We start from the raw sequence: 16328 nt of genomic DNA, 5'->3' as shown, positions 1-16328 counted from the left end.
CGATGAAGTGCTTCACCCAAACTGGCACCCCGAAGTGCCCAACCTCCCTTGTGAAATCCCTTTCCCTGAGGAGATTGGTCTACACACCCTACAAGGGGTGGGAGGGTACCTCTGAAGCAGAAGGCGTGATGCCGGGACAGTGGGTCAGGAAAACCCGTCTGGTTGTAGTGCTGGTAGACGGTTCTCACACCAGGTGCGTCCCCTCCGCAGGCGGGACGGGGGGTCACGATGGGATAGCGGAGGCTGCCGTCTGCTAACCAGCCAGCATAGCATCTGTCCAGGCCCTGTTTCCAGGCAGCGTGGAGTTGGCCAACAGAAGCCAGTGTGGCATTTTGGCTCTTGCAGTACTGCTGAGCTTCTGGGAAGGTGAACTGCTCTGGCTGGGTTGCAAAGAACACCTCACCTGAGGGATGGGAGAGAAAACAGGTGTGAGTTCCTGCACCCCATCCACACACACACAGACGTGGAGGTCTGAAGCACATATTTGCTCCACAACCATGCCAGAGGAAGGTGGAAATCATACCCTTGAGCCTATCAATGTAGCAGTACACATCGTAGGTCTCTGAGGCCGGGCGCATGCCGTACGACCGCACACCTGGTGAGCCCTCTTTATCTCCTACGCAGTTACTTCGGGGATTCACAATGGGATACCTACCAAAAGAAGAAGAGAAGTAGTAACCCGAGGTCAGCCCTGGACTGAAGAACCTTGGAGTTTTCCAGCTACTGTACTTGGGGGCAGGACATGAACTCTTCACCCTTAGAGGGGCTCAAATCCCCCAGCGTGACTTGGAAACAAATTTAATCTGCACTTACAACGTGGGGCAATGACTACAAACTTTCCTCCACTTTTCCTACATGTCAGTACTCTGTGGAGCTCACCGCTGCAGGATATATGCACAGGTTAGGAAAGAGGCAGGACAGGTTTATTGGCCACTAGATATCATGACCTGGAGACAACCTTAGGTCAGGAAAGCTCTAGATGCTGACGAGCAGAGCAGCAGGCCAGACCAGAGGTAAGCCCCAGTTTTATCGCTGAATAGTAATTTTGAGAGCTGTCTTCCCCAAGTCAATATAGTTTTACCTGACTGTCTGGTCCCGCAGCCAGCCTGCATCACACTGGTCAAAGCCAGCCTCGTAGGCAGCCTGGAGCTGTTCGGGAGTGGCGATAACTGCATTGTTCTCCAGGCAGGCATGCTGGGCTTCGACAAAGGAGAAGGCATATCTGCTGGTGGCGGCACGGTAGTGAAACACCACACCTGGGGGAAGAGAAGCCGTGGTGAGAGAGCAGATATGAGACCCCCCCTCCACCAGTAAGGGTCTTCCCAACAACACTGCAAAGACTGGTGCCTGTCAAATCCACTTTGATGGAGATGACTCATTCATCAAGCTCCGCTGCCATCGAGGGTGATGTTCTGGGGACCTCTTTAGCCCTCCTCTAGGATTTTCCTACCTTGACTTTCTCCTTTGCTGGAGCCAGATGCGCAAGGAAGTGCAGAATGTGACCATGGGAGCCCTTTTCAGTACATGATGGTGTGGCCCACAGCCTCCTCCTCACCCCTTCTGTCCTACTGTAGTGGAGGCACTCAACATGTCCCTGACCCCAAACAGACATGCACACCTCTAGGGTCCTAGATGCCCACTGCAATGTCAGAAGCTCAGCCTGTTTTCAGCTGAATGGTTACCTCTAGGAGAAACAGATCTTCAGGCTTCTCAGACTCCTGGTGACTTACCTGTGGGGGAGATGGGCTGCTTGGGGAGGAGACCAACATCGGGGGCTGCTGTCATTCGCACGAGCTGATCTTCCACTGTGAACACTGAAGTAGACTCTAGTCCTGGTGTGGTAGTCACCCCCATGGCCTCTTCCACTGAGCTCACCTCTGCCATTTCAGTGGTGATGGCAGTGCCTAAGGCTATGGTGGTGACTCCTTCAGGTACAGCCCACACCCTTGTGACATCCCCCCCGGTCACGTTCTTCTCCTCTGGGGCAGCTGTCTCTACTGTGACACCGGTGGCGAAGAGTTCGGGCAGGACGGTGAAGCCTTCATAGAGCTCAGTGACGGTGGGTGTGATCTCAATGGGCTCCAGGGTGGCAATGCTGCCGCGGGCCTCCTCCTCTGTGGCATTGCGTGGCAGAGGTAGCTCCACTTCAGTCTGGGTGACAGTCTGGACAGTGAAGGCGCTGCCCAGCTCGCCCCCCGTCTCATCGATGAACTGCCCTGGGACTAGAGTCTCAACGTCATCCCCTGCACCAGGAGACAAAGCAGCAATCAGAGAGGACATGGTCAGTCTAGCAAGGTTTACTGTGCTGGTGCTGCCTCTGAGAAGAAGCTGGATGTTTGCTGGCTCTGAAAGGAGCAGGGAAATCATGACGGTCTGGTAAAAGAAATGGTTTTCCTTCCTTTACAATGGCTCTCTACAACAGCCCAACATGGAGGGTACCACAGCTGGCAAATCAGAGAGGGCTTTCCCTGCTCTTCTCCCAGCTCTCCTTCACGGGAACACCTTGCCCATATCCAAGTCTGCACTGACCTCTAGTGCCTGCTATAAGGAATTTAAGGTGGCCGGAGGGAACTAGGGGAACTTAGATAACCTCCACAGCAGCTCTGAGCAGTGGGAGAAAGGCAACTGGATCCTCACACCCACTGCATGAAGTATCACCAGGATCACTATCTCCTTCTGCTCTGCCCAGGGGACAGCTTAAGAGCTCATCACCTATAAGCATGCTAACCCCATCACCCAGACAGCCAGGGCCACTTGCTGTACCAAATGCATTCAAACAACTCTGACCTTTCCCCTCCCAAATCACTTTTCTGCCAAAGTCACATCCCTGGGGTGTAGGAGAACATGCTTAACATGCCACTGAGCAGCTCAGCCTACAGCAAGGATGGTGGTTTAAAGAGCAGCATAAAACAGAAATGGGCAGGTGTGGGAGGGCTGGGACATCTTGGATACGCAGGAAGGCGGGTCTCGGCTGGGGAGGGAGAGGCAATGAGACACTGTCAGGCTTTTCTCCTAATACTGCTGTCCCTGCTCTATTTATTTCCAATTGCATTTTCCTGCTAGTTCATTTCAGCCAGTAGCTCTCAAGCCTCAAGGGATTCAGAGAATTAGAGATGCTCAGACAAGGGCTGGCTGTACTCAGCAGTTTCAGATGCATACTCTCAGATAACCAGAAGGCTGGGCTTGGTGGACCATTTAGCTTGGCCATGTAGCTGGATAACTCCAAGAGGTATTACAGAGCCTCCTGACACACTGACCATGCATGCTATCTGGGCACAATAGGTCTGTATCAAAGGGATTTCAAAACATATTTTAAGATACTGTTATTATTTTTTTAAAGATGGCAATCCTTATCATACTTACAAATATCTGAAGGGTGGGTGTCAGGAGTATGGGACTAGACTTTTTTCAATGGTGCCCAAAACAGGACAAGGGGCAACGGGCACAAGCTGGAACACAGGAAGTTCCACTCAAACATGAGAAAAAACTTCTTCCCTGTGTGGGTGCCAGAGCAGGGGCACAGGCTGCCCAGGGAGGGTGTGGAGTCTCCTTCCCTGGAGACATTCAAAACCCGCCAGGACGCGTTCCTGTGCCCCTGCTCTGGGTGTGCCTGCTCAAGAAGGGGGGTTGGGCGAGATGATCTCCAGAGGTCCCTTCCAACCCCTGCCATTCTGTGACTCTGTGAATAGACCATATACTACTGTGCTTTGCCCCCTTCTTGCTGCAGGGAGAAGAGTACCATTAGAAGAAAGGGGGAGTAGCTGGGATGCTCTCCACCTCCTAGGTACAATTTTGCCCCATTTCTGATTGCTGGAGACTGCTGTAGTCTCTGATTTATGCCAGCATGGAAACTCAGGCATGCATCTGTACCACATCACATACACATCTTCAGGATGAGATCTGTTATCTTTTTCATTCTTTTCCATTTGCAGCATTCAAAGTCTTGTACATGAAGCACCTGAGCTCTGCTCCATGTCTCCTGGAGAGCTACCAAAGCTGGAAGGTGTGGGAGGACCGGAGAGAGGATGGCTGTGTAACACCCACCTCCTCAAAGCCCCCCTGTAGAGGGCAGGCATCCGTGATCTTTCTGGACTCTGCTTCCTACCTGACTATGAATGAGGGACTAAGTCCTTTGCTAAACCCTCTAAACCCTCTTCCCCTGCCTGCTTTTTTTTTGTTGTTTTAAAAAAGGTTAGCTCTGGCCAGTGAGCTCCTGCTTGCTGATATGTAGAGACTCATTGCTTAGTCCCACAGCCCTGGTGTACTCACCACTATAGCAGATGGCATCGTAGCGAGAGTCAGGGTGAGGATACCCTGTTTGGTTGACATACAGGTACACTGTCCGCACGCCCACCAGGTTTCCTCCGCAGTTGGGCCGTGCTCTGGAAATGGGGTAGCGGACACTGCGATCGGCCAGCCAGCCTGCACTGCACATGTCCATGCCGTCCTTCCAGGCTAAGTACAGCTCTCCTGTGGTGGCCAAACGGGCTCCCAAACTGTGGCATTTTTCAAAAGCTTCTTGGAAGGTGAACTTTTCAGGGGCGGTGGCATAGAAGACTTTACCTGCAATCACACCATCCATTGTCACAGGAATTGGCTGTAGAATTTAATCCCAATTCCCTTTTCTTTCCCTTCCCATTCCTCAGAGTCTGGATAAGATGCAAAGTCCTGTGTATTACAGCTGAACTGCAACTCCATGTTCGTGACTGTCTATAAAGTTGTCTTACAGACCGAATACAGACTGGAGCAAAACCTACCAAACTAGATGGAGCCACAGGGCAAGAAGAATATAAAAGACAATTTCAGTTCTGATGTGCTGAATATTTCAATGGATCCTTGTCATAAGCATAGGTGATGAACAACTCCAATTGCCACACCCTCAAAAAGATGACCAGAGACATGCAGGATGGCATGGCCTCTGGTGGACATTAGATGGACTCCACCCTCTCTACTGCACTAGTCATTTGACATTAAAATTAGCCAAGATCTAACCAAGAGACTGTTGAGAACTTCTGGCCTTGCTGGGGTAGGTACTTTTCGATCTTTAACCTGTCTTGCCTCTAGCCCTTTGCCTCTGTATTTACTGTTGTCTGGTCTAGGCATGAGCAGAGCTTTGGTTGCTTCTGCATCTAGTAACAATAAAAGCCCCAAATCACCTTGCATTTGCTCTGCATAACAGTAAACATCATAGGTTTCATCTGGCTCTCGGACACCATAGGTCCTCACTCCTGGAAATTCATCCTTGTCACCATAGCAGCGCTCCCGGGGCCAGTGAATGGGGTACCTGGGGGAGAGAGAGTGCATAAGGAGTGAGGGGGCAGGATGCTGGCAGCTGCAGTGAGGCTGGGAAAGAGATGCAGAGCACTGTGCATTGTGATTATTTATGGCTTTTCCTGGGTTATGGGAAAGGGGAAAGGTGATCTGTTATCCTGCCCTCCCTCTGATGGTCCTGAGCACAGCAGGTCCCTGGAAGCACTGGCCAAAGACATCAGGCCCAGGTGCGTCCTCAGTGGGGGATGCACAGCTAAGTACGGTTGAGCCACACTTGTACATCTTAGCATAGCATCTGTTTTGTTCACAGATGATGAAGGGTCAGGATTAAGCCACTGCCCACTCAGCTGTCACCACCAGCTGAGGAGGACAGTGGTCACTCTGCTTTCCTACTACAGATTCTCTCCTGGCAGAGAATGGCTTGCAACCCACCACCTCCCTCTACACACCAGCAATTACAACAGCTGCTATTTAGCAACTCTTTCTCAATGTTTTCAGTTGGTGGCTTCATTACAGAAGTCCTAACAACCCTGCTGTGGCTTTCCTTTCCCCACGACTGTTCATTACCTGACAGTCTGATCAGCCAGCCAACCAGCATCACACTGCTCGTACCCATCCTCATAGGCAGCCTGCAGCTGCTCAGGAGTAGCAATGACAGCACTGTTCTGGATACAGGCCTGCTTTGCTTTTTCAAAGTTCAAGGTGTACCTTGTGGAGATTGCTCTGTAGTGGAATACGATGCCTGGAAAACACAATGGCCATCACTCACGCATCTGCTGGAGAGGAACCAGCTGCTTTCCTTCCAAAGAAGTTAAGGATTCAAAGAACAGATACTGCATGTCAACCAGAAACAATGAACTATTTATGTTGTCTGTATTTGAGCATCTCAAGCCAAGGGTGACTTGATGGGGTCCTTTCAAGGGACCTTGTGAAGCACATTAGTGACTCCTATTGCTCTCCCATGCTCTCCCATGGTGCTGTAATAATGTCACAGTGCATTAAAAGTCAGTACCTGAATAGTGGTGTGAACACTACGAGGAAACCCATCACCCAGAACACAGTGCTATATTGCTGTCAGAAGGACTCAATACTTTCCTGATACAGGTCTGTGCAGTGTTTTAAATGCATGGTTCAGAATGGTTCAGTGGGGCAGAGCAGGGACCATGCTGCTATGCAGGTTTGACAGCTACAGCCCCTCAAAGTCCTACTCAGGACCAAGGGTGCGTAGTGTCACCTAGTGTACAAACACCCAGGAAACAAGAGGAAAATCCACTTGAAATCTCCAGATCTGCTGCAAACATACCGAAGTTGTATTCTGTGATGAACAAGGATCTTTACAAAAGATGGCTAGCTGTACACTCCAGTCTGGCATGAGCAGACCATTAAGTGGAAAATTCACCAGGAGACAATGAGGGAGGTCCTAGCCTCTGCTGTAAGATATACACTCCAGTGTATGTGACCAGCAGAGACCCACTGATTAACTGTTGCAGTGGAAGCTGTCTCCCTGGCCTACACTGAAAGCAAAAATCATGATAAAGATAGGAAACTTAAAGTGAGAAACTTAACTTTTGTTATTTTAGCCACATATTACTGGGATGGTCTTTGCAAGACTATGGGGAAAGTTTTTCCAGAACAGACTGATTCTCCAGCTGAGGGCATCCCATCTCCTAAAATGTTTGGAAGAAATAAAAGGTCTTATGACAGCCCTGATCCAGCTTCACCCCTCTGAGCAACATCCTGGTGTATCCAGTACCATCTCGTGCCAAGGATGTCGTCTTGCTGTCTCTGTAACCCACTTTCTGCCAGAAGAGTAATTTTATTGCCATATATTCTGCCATGAGTCATTTTACTCGTTTGTTTAGTCTGGTCCTAGCTTGCTGAAGTAAATGCCTGGCCCATGGCTTCTGCTCATCTGCCCATGGCCTTATCTGTGACCTGACAGGAAGGGTTTATATCTATGGGGAGAGCAGTACCTCCCTCTGCCTATATATTTCTTCCTCCCTTCTGCCCAGGCCAGGCAGCAAGGTTCTGAGAGGAAAGAGCAAAAACACGATCTCACCTTTCACTAGGACCTCTATTGTGTCTTGTCTGTCCTCAATACCGTACATCACTTCACAGCGGTAAATCCCAGTGTGGTTGGATCTCAGCGCCTTGATTTCCAAGGTGGCATCGGTGGGGATGGCAGGGTAATTGGGCAAAGAGATTGCCTCCCTGTACTCAGTGTTGAGACGGATTTTCCCACCAGTGGCCACTAGCAAGACAACTTCAGTCCCGTTTGAGAGTTTGCTCCATTTGATCCGTGGGGTCAGCAGAGCACTGGTGTCCTGTTCCTCTGGGATGTTGAAGTAACAGGGGATGTTCAGGGAGCTTCCCAGGACAACACGCAGGGGAGACTGCTCAGGTATCTTCACTTCCAGGCCATCACTACTGTCTGCCAGTTCCCAGACAAAGCAATGGTTACATCCATAAGGCATTTAATCCAAAATACCCAGTGCTTCTATATGCTCCAATGCCTATATCTGCTTTGTAAGCCTGTACCCACATATTCAGACATATCCTTTTAGGTCTAGTCTGCTGAAAATAACTTGCAAAAGGGAAGTTACACCATGACCCTTGTGCCATGGTTGCTTTTGGGATTTGGACCAGTGCTGGATGTGGGAATGAAGGCCACGAAGGGCTCTACTGCATTGTAGCTGCTGCCCATGATACAAGATCACACCTGACAGGGTTTAAGAAAGGGGAATGCTGAAACTCCCTTGGTTTTCCCATAAGTCTGCCTTTGCCTGGAGGTGTCTCCCTGGCTCCCCAAGCACAAGAACGGTGGCAAGCTATGGCATAGCAGCCATTCAAAGAGAAGAGCCCGTGTACACAGAGCAGATCTTGGGTACACTTATTTCTGGCAGCTGCCCACACTTGGGGTTGGGACCAGAGTGCAGCACATTGCTCAGCCCCACTTTCCCACACCCCGGGACACGTACCTGAGAGTTCCACAGAGATGGCTGTGGTGATGACTCGCAAACACACAAACACTAATAGTAAAGTGGTCATAGTTTACCTGCAAGAAACAACACAGGGAGAGAGGATTTATGACAGCTCTATGTTCACAGGTAGCTGAGTGCTATGAATGCTGCTGCAGGGCATTGCAGTGCTTTCAGCCACCCCTTAAGCCTCCTACATGTGGCTGGCAGTGAAAGCCGGTCCTTGGGGAAGGATGCTGTCTCAAAGTGCCTCTTGCTTCAGGAAATGAGTCTGTGAGACAAATAAGATGCTCTGCTATGTATAACAGACTGAAGTGTTATTATATATCACTTATCATATTGGTCTCCCCTTCTCTCTCTTGTGATTCAATCTTCCCTGTGGAGCAGAAAGACAATTTTCCAACAGATTGTCACACTTATTATGGATTTACTCAAGAGGGATTGTCATGTCCACTAAGCCTTTGCCTCAGAACGGGAGCTGCCCCTCACCAGCATCCTCCATCCAAGCCAGCACTGGTTCTCAGGCCAGATGGTTGGATGCATTTTGTAGACTTTAAAATGCGCTGAAGGGAAACTTGCCTTCTATATGGTGGAAAAGCAGAAGGTCACAACACTTTGGTCCAATACTCTTGCATTGACAGCATACAAAGACTTAATTGCAAATGGATCCTGAACTGATACAAGAAATCCACAGCATACAATTCTGGGCACTTTAACTCCGCTCTAAAAATATCCCCTTGGGATCCCTCAATTATCAGAGCAACCTGCTACTTCTGAAAGCTTTTACAAAGGAAAAGAGCATCCTCCTGACATTGAATGGCAGAAACAATATAGGGAGGCCAACTAAACTAATCCTAACTGGATTAGCATCCAGTATAATATCATGGGATTTTAAATAGCCATAAATGCTCAGGTTGGTTTTAATATTTCAAATAAAAACCATGTCCTCTGGCAACACGCCATCGTTTGGTGTCACATTTCAGCACTGACTCAGATGGAAGGACCACACCTACTGAATCACTGGTGTTTCCTTTAAGGTCACCTGTCCAAATATTGGCTGTTTAACGCCTGTGAACTAGAAAGATCCCAGCTGACTTCAGCTGACAGGGAACATTCTGAGTATATGTCTATTGACCTCGCAGAAAAGACCATTAAATTTCTTCACTGGCACAAGAAAAGGCCAAAAATAAACCTCATACTGCACAGTCCAGCATCAGCCTTTTACTTATGAAAAATTTGACCTCCAGGCAATTATTCATTTCATCCTGACACATCACAAAATCTTATCTTTGTGAAATCTTTAGTTAATAGAGACAAGTATACTGGCAGAAAATGGGACAGAACAGGGCTGGAACATGTTGGCAGGGAAGCACGGAGGCTTGAGTTTGCAGCTGTAGGATTGAACGAGATCAAAAGGACATATCTCAATTTCTGCTGTGCCCGGGAATAACATTTCACGTAAGTGCAAACCTCAGGGTGAAGCTGTGGAGTTGTGTGTCTGTGTGGGTGTCTCTCTCATTAGGAATAGTATCTGCATAAACAATGTATTATGAACCTTTTCTGCATCATCACAGTTGACTTCACTATTTCCCTCTACTGATGGCCAGGACCAAGTCAACTGCCATGTTGCAGAAAGTGTCAAAGTATTTGGCAGTCAGTACCTGGACAATGGCAGGGGAACGTGCCTGTAGCATGGGCTGTGGGGGGCAATGAAGTGTCTTCTGCTCATCAGTAAGCAAGGAGAATTGGAAACACCATCTGCTATGGATAAAGAGTCTGAAATCGACTTGGCTAAACAGCTGTACCCAAGAGTCCTTAAAAAGCTGGCTGAGTAAATTGCTGGCCCACTGATATTCATTTATAATCTGCGCTGGAGCACTGGGGCAGGTCCCAAATACTGAAGCACTGGGCCAATAATCAGCCAAGATATACAACTATGAGCCTCATAAATACACGCTAGTTTGATTGACATAAATTCCAGGCAAAATAATGGAAAATCTGATACAGGCTTCAATTCATTAAGCACTGAAGAATAGGCATTATATTAATCTTAGCTGAGGCACTTGTATATAAAACAGGTGCTCCCAAACTTGATTTTATTAGCTGGCATGATTCTAAGTTTGTCCGATAAAGCTGCCTCCATGGTTGCAACATAATGTAATTAGATTTTGATAAGGTTTGACTTTCACAGGGTTCCATGATATGAAGATATGTAATATCAGTAGTACATACATTAAAATGGCTTAACAGAAGCCTAGCTGGCAGGTCTCTAAAAGGAGCCATCTGAGGGACACTGTCATTGAAGGAGATATTTCTAATGGGCATCTACAGGGATCACTATTAGATCCAATGTGTTTCAAAATATACTATATTTTAACAGAATCAAATATAATATTATACGAGGGATGGAGAACATGCCTGACAATGGGACGTTGTGTCCTAAAAAGAGTCACTCACAAGAGCTACTGCCATCATCTGACATAAAACCAAACAGGAATACCTCTCTGTGCACCAGTGGTAAGCAATGGGAATACTGTGCACACTTCTGTGTTGGCATAAGGATATCAGAAAATGATGGTGCAGAATATATCCATCTGCAGAGATCTGAGAGGTGGAGGAAATGTCTTATGGGGGAAGGCTAGGAAGTCTGAATTTAATTATTGTAACAAGAACACACAAAAAAAGACTGAGAAGTTGACAACAGTGCACGAATACTGTTTCAAGCAGAAGCTGCTGATGCTAAAGGGCTCTTTGATCTAACAGAAAGTCATCACCAGAAAAAATAGCTGGGAGCCATATGCCCAGCAAGCTCAAATGGGAAACAAAGCCCACATTTTAAAGAGTGGGTGATGGATCATTGGAACTGGTACCAAGGGAAGCAATGGAGTTTCTATCCCTTGGTAGTTTCAAATCCAGACTTGAAGGCTTCTTTGGAAGATGTAGCTTAGGCAAACACAAGTTAGTGGGCTCAATACAGAGGTAACAAGATGAAGTTTAAGGGGCCTGCGTTCACAGGAGATCAGCCCAGAATGGTCCCTTCTGACATTAAAATTAATGAATATGAATGTATCACTGTTTCGATCTCTGCTCTTGTATTATTCATCTTGCCTGGCTCCAGGCAGTACAAAGAATCATGTTTATGAATATCACACACATTTTTTACCTGCCTTGTAGGATCTAAGACAAAAAAGATATCCTGTAAAATTAACCCCTTTCTCTGCTCAATCTCAGCCAGCCATGCCTGAAGTCCGCACAGGTGAGGTGACTCCCGGCTCTGTGTCAGTCAGGGAGAAAGGGATTCGGGGGTAAGCTGCCAGTGAAGGATAAGCATAAGGATAAGGGCTTAACCTGTATTTTGGGGAACTTCTCCAGATTATAGACCAGCTCCTGTTAACACATGAGGCACTGCAGAAAACTTGAAGAAACAACAGCTTCTGCACTTTGGCATATCTTTAAGATTTGGGTGAAAATGAAGTCCTCTCCCTGAAGCATATTCATTTTTAGTTAGGGGAATGCTTCCTACAAGAAGAAATGACTGTGAGACTGTGCATCTAGAGCCCTCCTGGAGTAGGTCACTGCTTTCACTATGGCCCAGCCTGACATCGACTGAGGACTGTCTCCCCGGAATGAACTGAGATAGATTGTGATTATTTCTACTGGTACCATCCCAAACCTGCCACTCCAGTGGATATCATCCATTCTCATCCTCTGGATAAAAGAAGAAATAGGAAGGCAAAGGTCACATGGGTCCTGGGAGCAGGGATGGACCCTCCGGTGCAGAAGGCACTTGGAGAGGATTCAGGTAGAGGACGCCTTCCTAGCCATTAGTAACTAAGGCTTTATTCATTATATTTGCTTAAGCATTAAATAAGAGCTTTTACTTCTCCAGGCTCCTTAAATCAGGTACCTTTCAGCAGGCTTTGCATTTTGCCACAATCAAAGCGAGCTAAACAGCCCTGGGTGTCATGTGATGTCACTCTCAGCCAAGAGAAGCAGGCAGCTTTAGACTGGATTGGCTGCTAAATCATAGAAACATCCTAGAACATGGAAACAGAGATGCTTAAATGAGATGGGAGCTGAGTGGCTGAAAAGACTTTTAGGGTCCATGTCTACAGCAAACTGGTATTGTTCTCAGTCCCACACAGTTGCTATTTCTGTGTACACTGGCAATGGGTAGGAGGAGAGCAGGTTCATCCGTGCATCAGTTAGACATCACAGAACAAAATGTCCTAAATAGAGGAAAGTCACTTTGTCCCAAAAGCTAAGACAAGCCCATGCACTCCTAGTCTTATTCATGATTTATGCTGATCTTTCACAAGGAAAAGTAGCCTCATATGATAACAGCCGGGACCAGCAGTATCTTTGCAGTTTGGTTTAGCCATGGAGAAAAAAACCCAGCCTCCTCTTATCCCACAGAAGCCCAGAGGCAATGGCTTTTCCTTGTGAGCAGTGGTTAAACAAATCACAGTAACAATGTTTTGGGTGTATTCTGCGAAAGTGTTGACTCCCTGCCAATAAGAAACCCAACCTACTCCTCAGGGTGCTGTTTGCAATGTTGATCTTCATTTTTCATTCCCCTTAAGCATGCCAAAGAGATCCAGCCCTGTACACACAGGATTCACTATGCTGGGAATGCCTTTGATTAACATCCCATTGTTAAAGCAATGGTTCCACGCTGCAATACTTTCACTCCATGTTGTCTCTAGAGGGATATCCAAGCACATGATAATGAGCAAACAGCTGCTTGAAGGAGCAGTTGTGGAAGAAAGTAAAGACAGCAGTTTGAGCAGACATGGATAGCACAGATGATGGAGGCCTGGTCTGTTTAGCCAAGGGAACTGGGGAGGTCGTTCCTCTCATTCTAAAGCAACATCTAAAACAGATTATATAGCACATACCTCAAAACTGATACTGATGACCCCTCTCCGCTGACTGCTAGAGAAGAGGAGGGTGATTAACTCAAGTGTGGATGTCTCTATAGAGGTGTGAATTCAGATTAGATGATCTGTGCCCAAGGAGCACAAAGGTAGAGTTCAATGCATGGAAGAATCAACCTGGAGCAGTGTGTGCTTGCTAAGACAGTATCTGGCACAGAGGAAATATATTCAGGGATAAGGAAGTGCCTGAGCTACATGGCTGAGTAAAGACAGAGTAAAGCCTCGAGCAGGCTAAGCGGTGGCAGGAATGTCCTGTGCTCAGCATCTTACTGATGGCCCCCAACTATGGCTGAATGGCTGGACACCAACGTGTTGGGGATACGGTCAATATCCCTAACATATATGTCATAAACAACACAGACTTCTGGAGATAACTTAATTTGACTACTTTTTTGAAAATAATTGAGGTAGCTTGGCTACTAGAAAAAGGTGAGATACTGAACACATAGAAGCTGCTGGGTCACTGCCGACAAACTCCAATTCAGTTGCAGGGACCTTAACTTCTAGTAGAAAAAATCATGTTGAAAAGAAGTTCTGCAGACACTTTGGTGCAGTTCCTAGGGTGACTACTAAGAGAGGATTGTCCAAGCTCCAGCAGGGAGCACTGAGCCCTACACACAAGCAGCAATGATCATGATATGCTTTCTGCAAGGTCCATGCTACAAAAACACTTTCCAGCCCTGCAGATTACTTTCTTGCAAAAATCCATTTGCGCTTGCTGGGAGAACAGCTGGAGCAGGCAGCTTTTGTTGTGAGAAGAGAGGAGGAGGTAGGACAAGTTACGCAAGGTCATGGCTATGCCTCTGTATCAGAATAACTGTACCTGTGCAGAGTACTGAGCAGTCTGGAGGAACAAAAATCCAATCAGACTGCCACAAAAATCCCAGCCACCCTACCTTCTCTAACCAGTGACCGAGACAGAAACAAGGCCCTCTCCAATTCAGCCTTGGCCAGGAAGATTTCAGGAAAAGCTCTTGCCTTTCCAAAAAAGACAGAGTCGGGAAATGCTGGTAGGCTCAGGAGCTCTCCACCCCAGAGAACAACTGTCCCTTTCACTGAAGTTTTTTGCCACTTTATTTTATGCCTAAAACCATGCTGCTGTATCAGGTTGTGTGCGGACTATCCTAAATTGGCTGTATATAAATGTATTTATTTGAGAATCTAAGTGTGTGTGGAGAGAAGTGTGTACATATGTGCAGACAGGTTTAATCCCTTGCTCTTCCAACCCTGTTCCCAGGTTTTCAAAGGACTGAAGAATCTGGAGAGAGCAAGAAAAGGAAAAGTCACTACACTCAAAGTCCAACAAAGTGCCTACACAGTAAGACTGTACAGTGGAAAATAGCCAGATGGCCCATTTGCAGCACAGTCTAACATTTTTGCTTGCTGGAAAGCATTTTCTGTTCTAGTCTATTTTAATTGAGTCCCATCTGCAGTTTCTTCTGTGGCCTTTGCTTGTTCCAGACCATGTTAATAACCCTTGTTGCAATTAAATTTATTTTCATCACCCTTAATCCTGCTGTTGTCTTTTTTTTTTTTTTTTTGGATGGGAGCGGATGGGTCATTTTAAGCTTCCTTGTTTCTCAGTTTTGGAAGACCTTTAATACACTAACATATTGCTTCTGGCAGCTAATAAAATGCCACTCTACCTAGAAGATATGCCTGGGCATAAAGGTCTTTCCAAATACAATATTTCCTTTAAAATTGTGGATATAAAGAGGCCTCTGAACAAGAGTCAAAATCAGCACTACTCATTTAGCCTTGGATTCTCTCTCTTCAACTGATTTTCCATCTTCTGTTTACTCCCCATCAGGGAACAGACCTTAGTTTATCTAGGACACATGGCAGCTTCCATCCCGCCTTATTTCAGCACTATTATTTTCAGACACCAGCACTGTGGACCACGGGTTGGTGAGGCCTGAGGAGACACTACCACCGAGCAGAACCATTGGGAAGATTCTCATGTATGTTTGGACAGTGTGTTCCACGTCGTTGTAGGCTTCAGTGTCAAATGGTGGTTTCTCCACCATGTAAAACTACAGAGTATTCCTCTATGATCTTTATGAACAAACACTTTATTGTCCCTCTGCATGTTCACAGCCTCTGTGCAGGACTAAGAGCTTTTCTGTTAAAAACCTCAGCCTTGTCCAGGAAATGGGAGGGAAGGAAGGGGAAAAAAAATGTTAGAGGGGTGGGCAAAACCAGTTTTATTTCTTCTTCTTCTTTTTTTAAATAAGGCAAACTTTGGAACTGAAATATGGCAATAAATGCACTCCTGTGATTTTTTAATTCTTTTTTTTTCAGCTGTAAAGAAAATAGGAGAAATATTCCATTTTGTCTGGCTTCCAGACCATTCTAAGACCAAAGTCTTTATGTACTGAGCAGCTTGGATACTGCTCCTGCTTGTTCTGTTTCTGAAACCAGACCTCAAACAATAAAGTGGTGTTCCCCAGGGCTCAGTATTAGGGTCAGTTCAGTTTAATATCTTTATCAATGATCTGGATGAGGGGATTGAGTGCACCCTCAGGAAGTCTGCAGATGACACCAGATTGGGCGGGACTGTTGATCTGGTTGAGGGCAGGAAGGCTCTGCAGAGAGATCTGAACAGGCTGGATCGATGGGCTGAGGCCAATTGTATGAGGTTTAACAAGGCTCAGTGCCGGGTCCTGCACTTGGGTCACAACAGCCCCATGCAACGCTACAGGCTTGGGGAGGAGTGGCTGGAGAGCTGCTGGTGGAGAAGGACCTGGGGGTGTTGGTTGATAGCCAGCTGAACATGAGCCAGCAGTGTGCCCAGGGGGCCAAGAAGGCCAATGGCATCCTGGCTTGTGTCAGCAATAGTGTGGCCAGCAGGAGCAGGGCAGTGATCGTGCCCCCGTGCTCAGCACTGGTGAGGCCACACCTTGAATCCTGTGTGCAGTTTTGGACCCCTCACTACAAGAAGGACATTGAGATGCTGGGAACGTGTCCAGAGAAGGGCAACGAAGCTGGTTAAGGGTCTGGAGAGCAAATCTGATGAGGAGCAGCTGAGGGAGCTGAGGTTGTTTCGTCTGGAGAAGAGGAGGCTGAGGGGAGACCTTATCGCTCTCTACAACTACCTGAAAGGGGGTTGTAGTGAGGTGGTTGTTGGTCTCTTCTCCCAAGT

The 16328-nt window shown here is 47.2% G+C and overlaps 1 protein-coding gene across 1 annotated transcript in view; it reads right to left on the bottom strand.

Annotated features, from left to right (window-relative positions):
- The window catches only part of ACAN (aggrecan), a 28729-nt gene extending 20410 nt beyond the window's left edge, over positions 1-8319 (bottom strand). Inside the window, exons 1-9 of the mRNA XM_064455815.1 lie at positions 8250-8319; positions 7331-7702; positions 5839-6013; positions 5157-5284; positions 4270-4563; positions 1731-2243; positions 1082-1256; positions 524-651; positions 110-403 (exon numbers count right to left, since the gene is read on the bottom strand). Coding sequence (XP_064311885.1) covers positions 110-403; positions 524-651; positions 1082-1256; positions 1731-2243; positions 4270-4563; positions 5157-5284; positions 5839-6013; positions 7331-7702; positions 8250-8319 — 2149 coding nt within the window. The remainder of the gene's footprint in view (positions 1-109; positions 404-523; positions 652-1081; positions 1257-1730; positions 2244-4269; positions 4564-5156; positions 5285-5838; positions 6014-7330; positions 7703-8249) is intronic.
- Positions 8320-16328: the final 8009 nt, after the last annotated feature.

Source organism: Phalacrocorax carbo, chromosome 7, assembly GCF_963921805.1.
Source record: "Phalacrocorax carbo chromosome 7, bPhaCar2.1, whole genome shotgun sequence".
In the NCBI taxonomy this organism is placed as follows: domain Eukaryota; kingdom Metazoa; phylum Chordata; class Aves; order Suliformes; family Phalacrocoracidae; genus Phalacrocorax; species Phalacrocorax carbo.
Note: the sequence above shows the minus strand (reverse complement) of the source record. Positions and strands in the feature narration are given on the sequence as shown.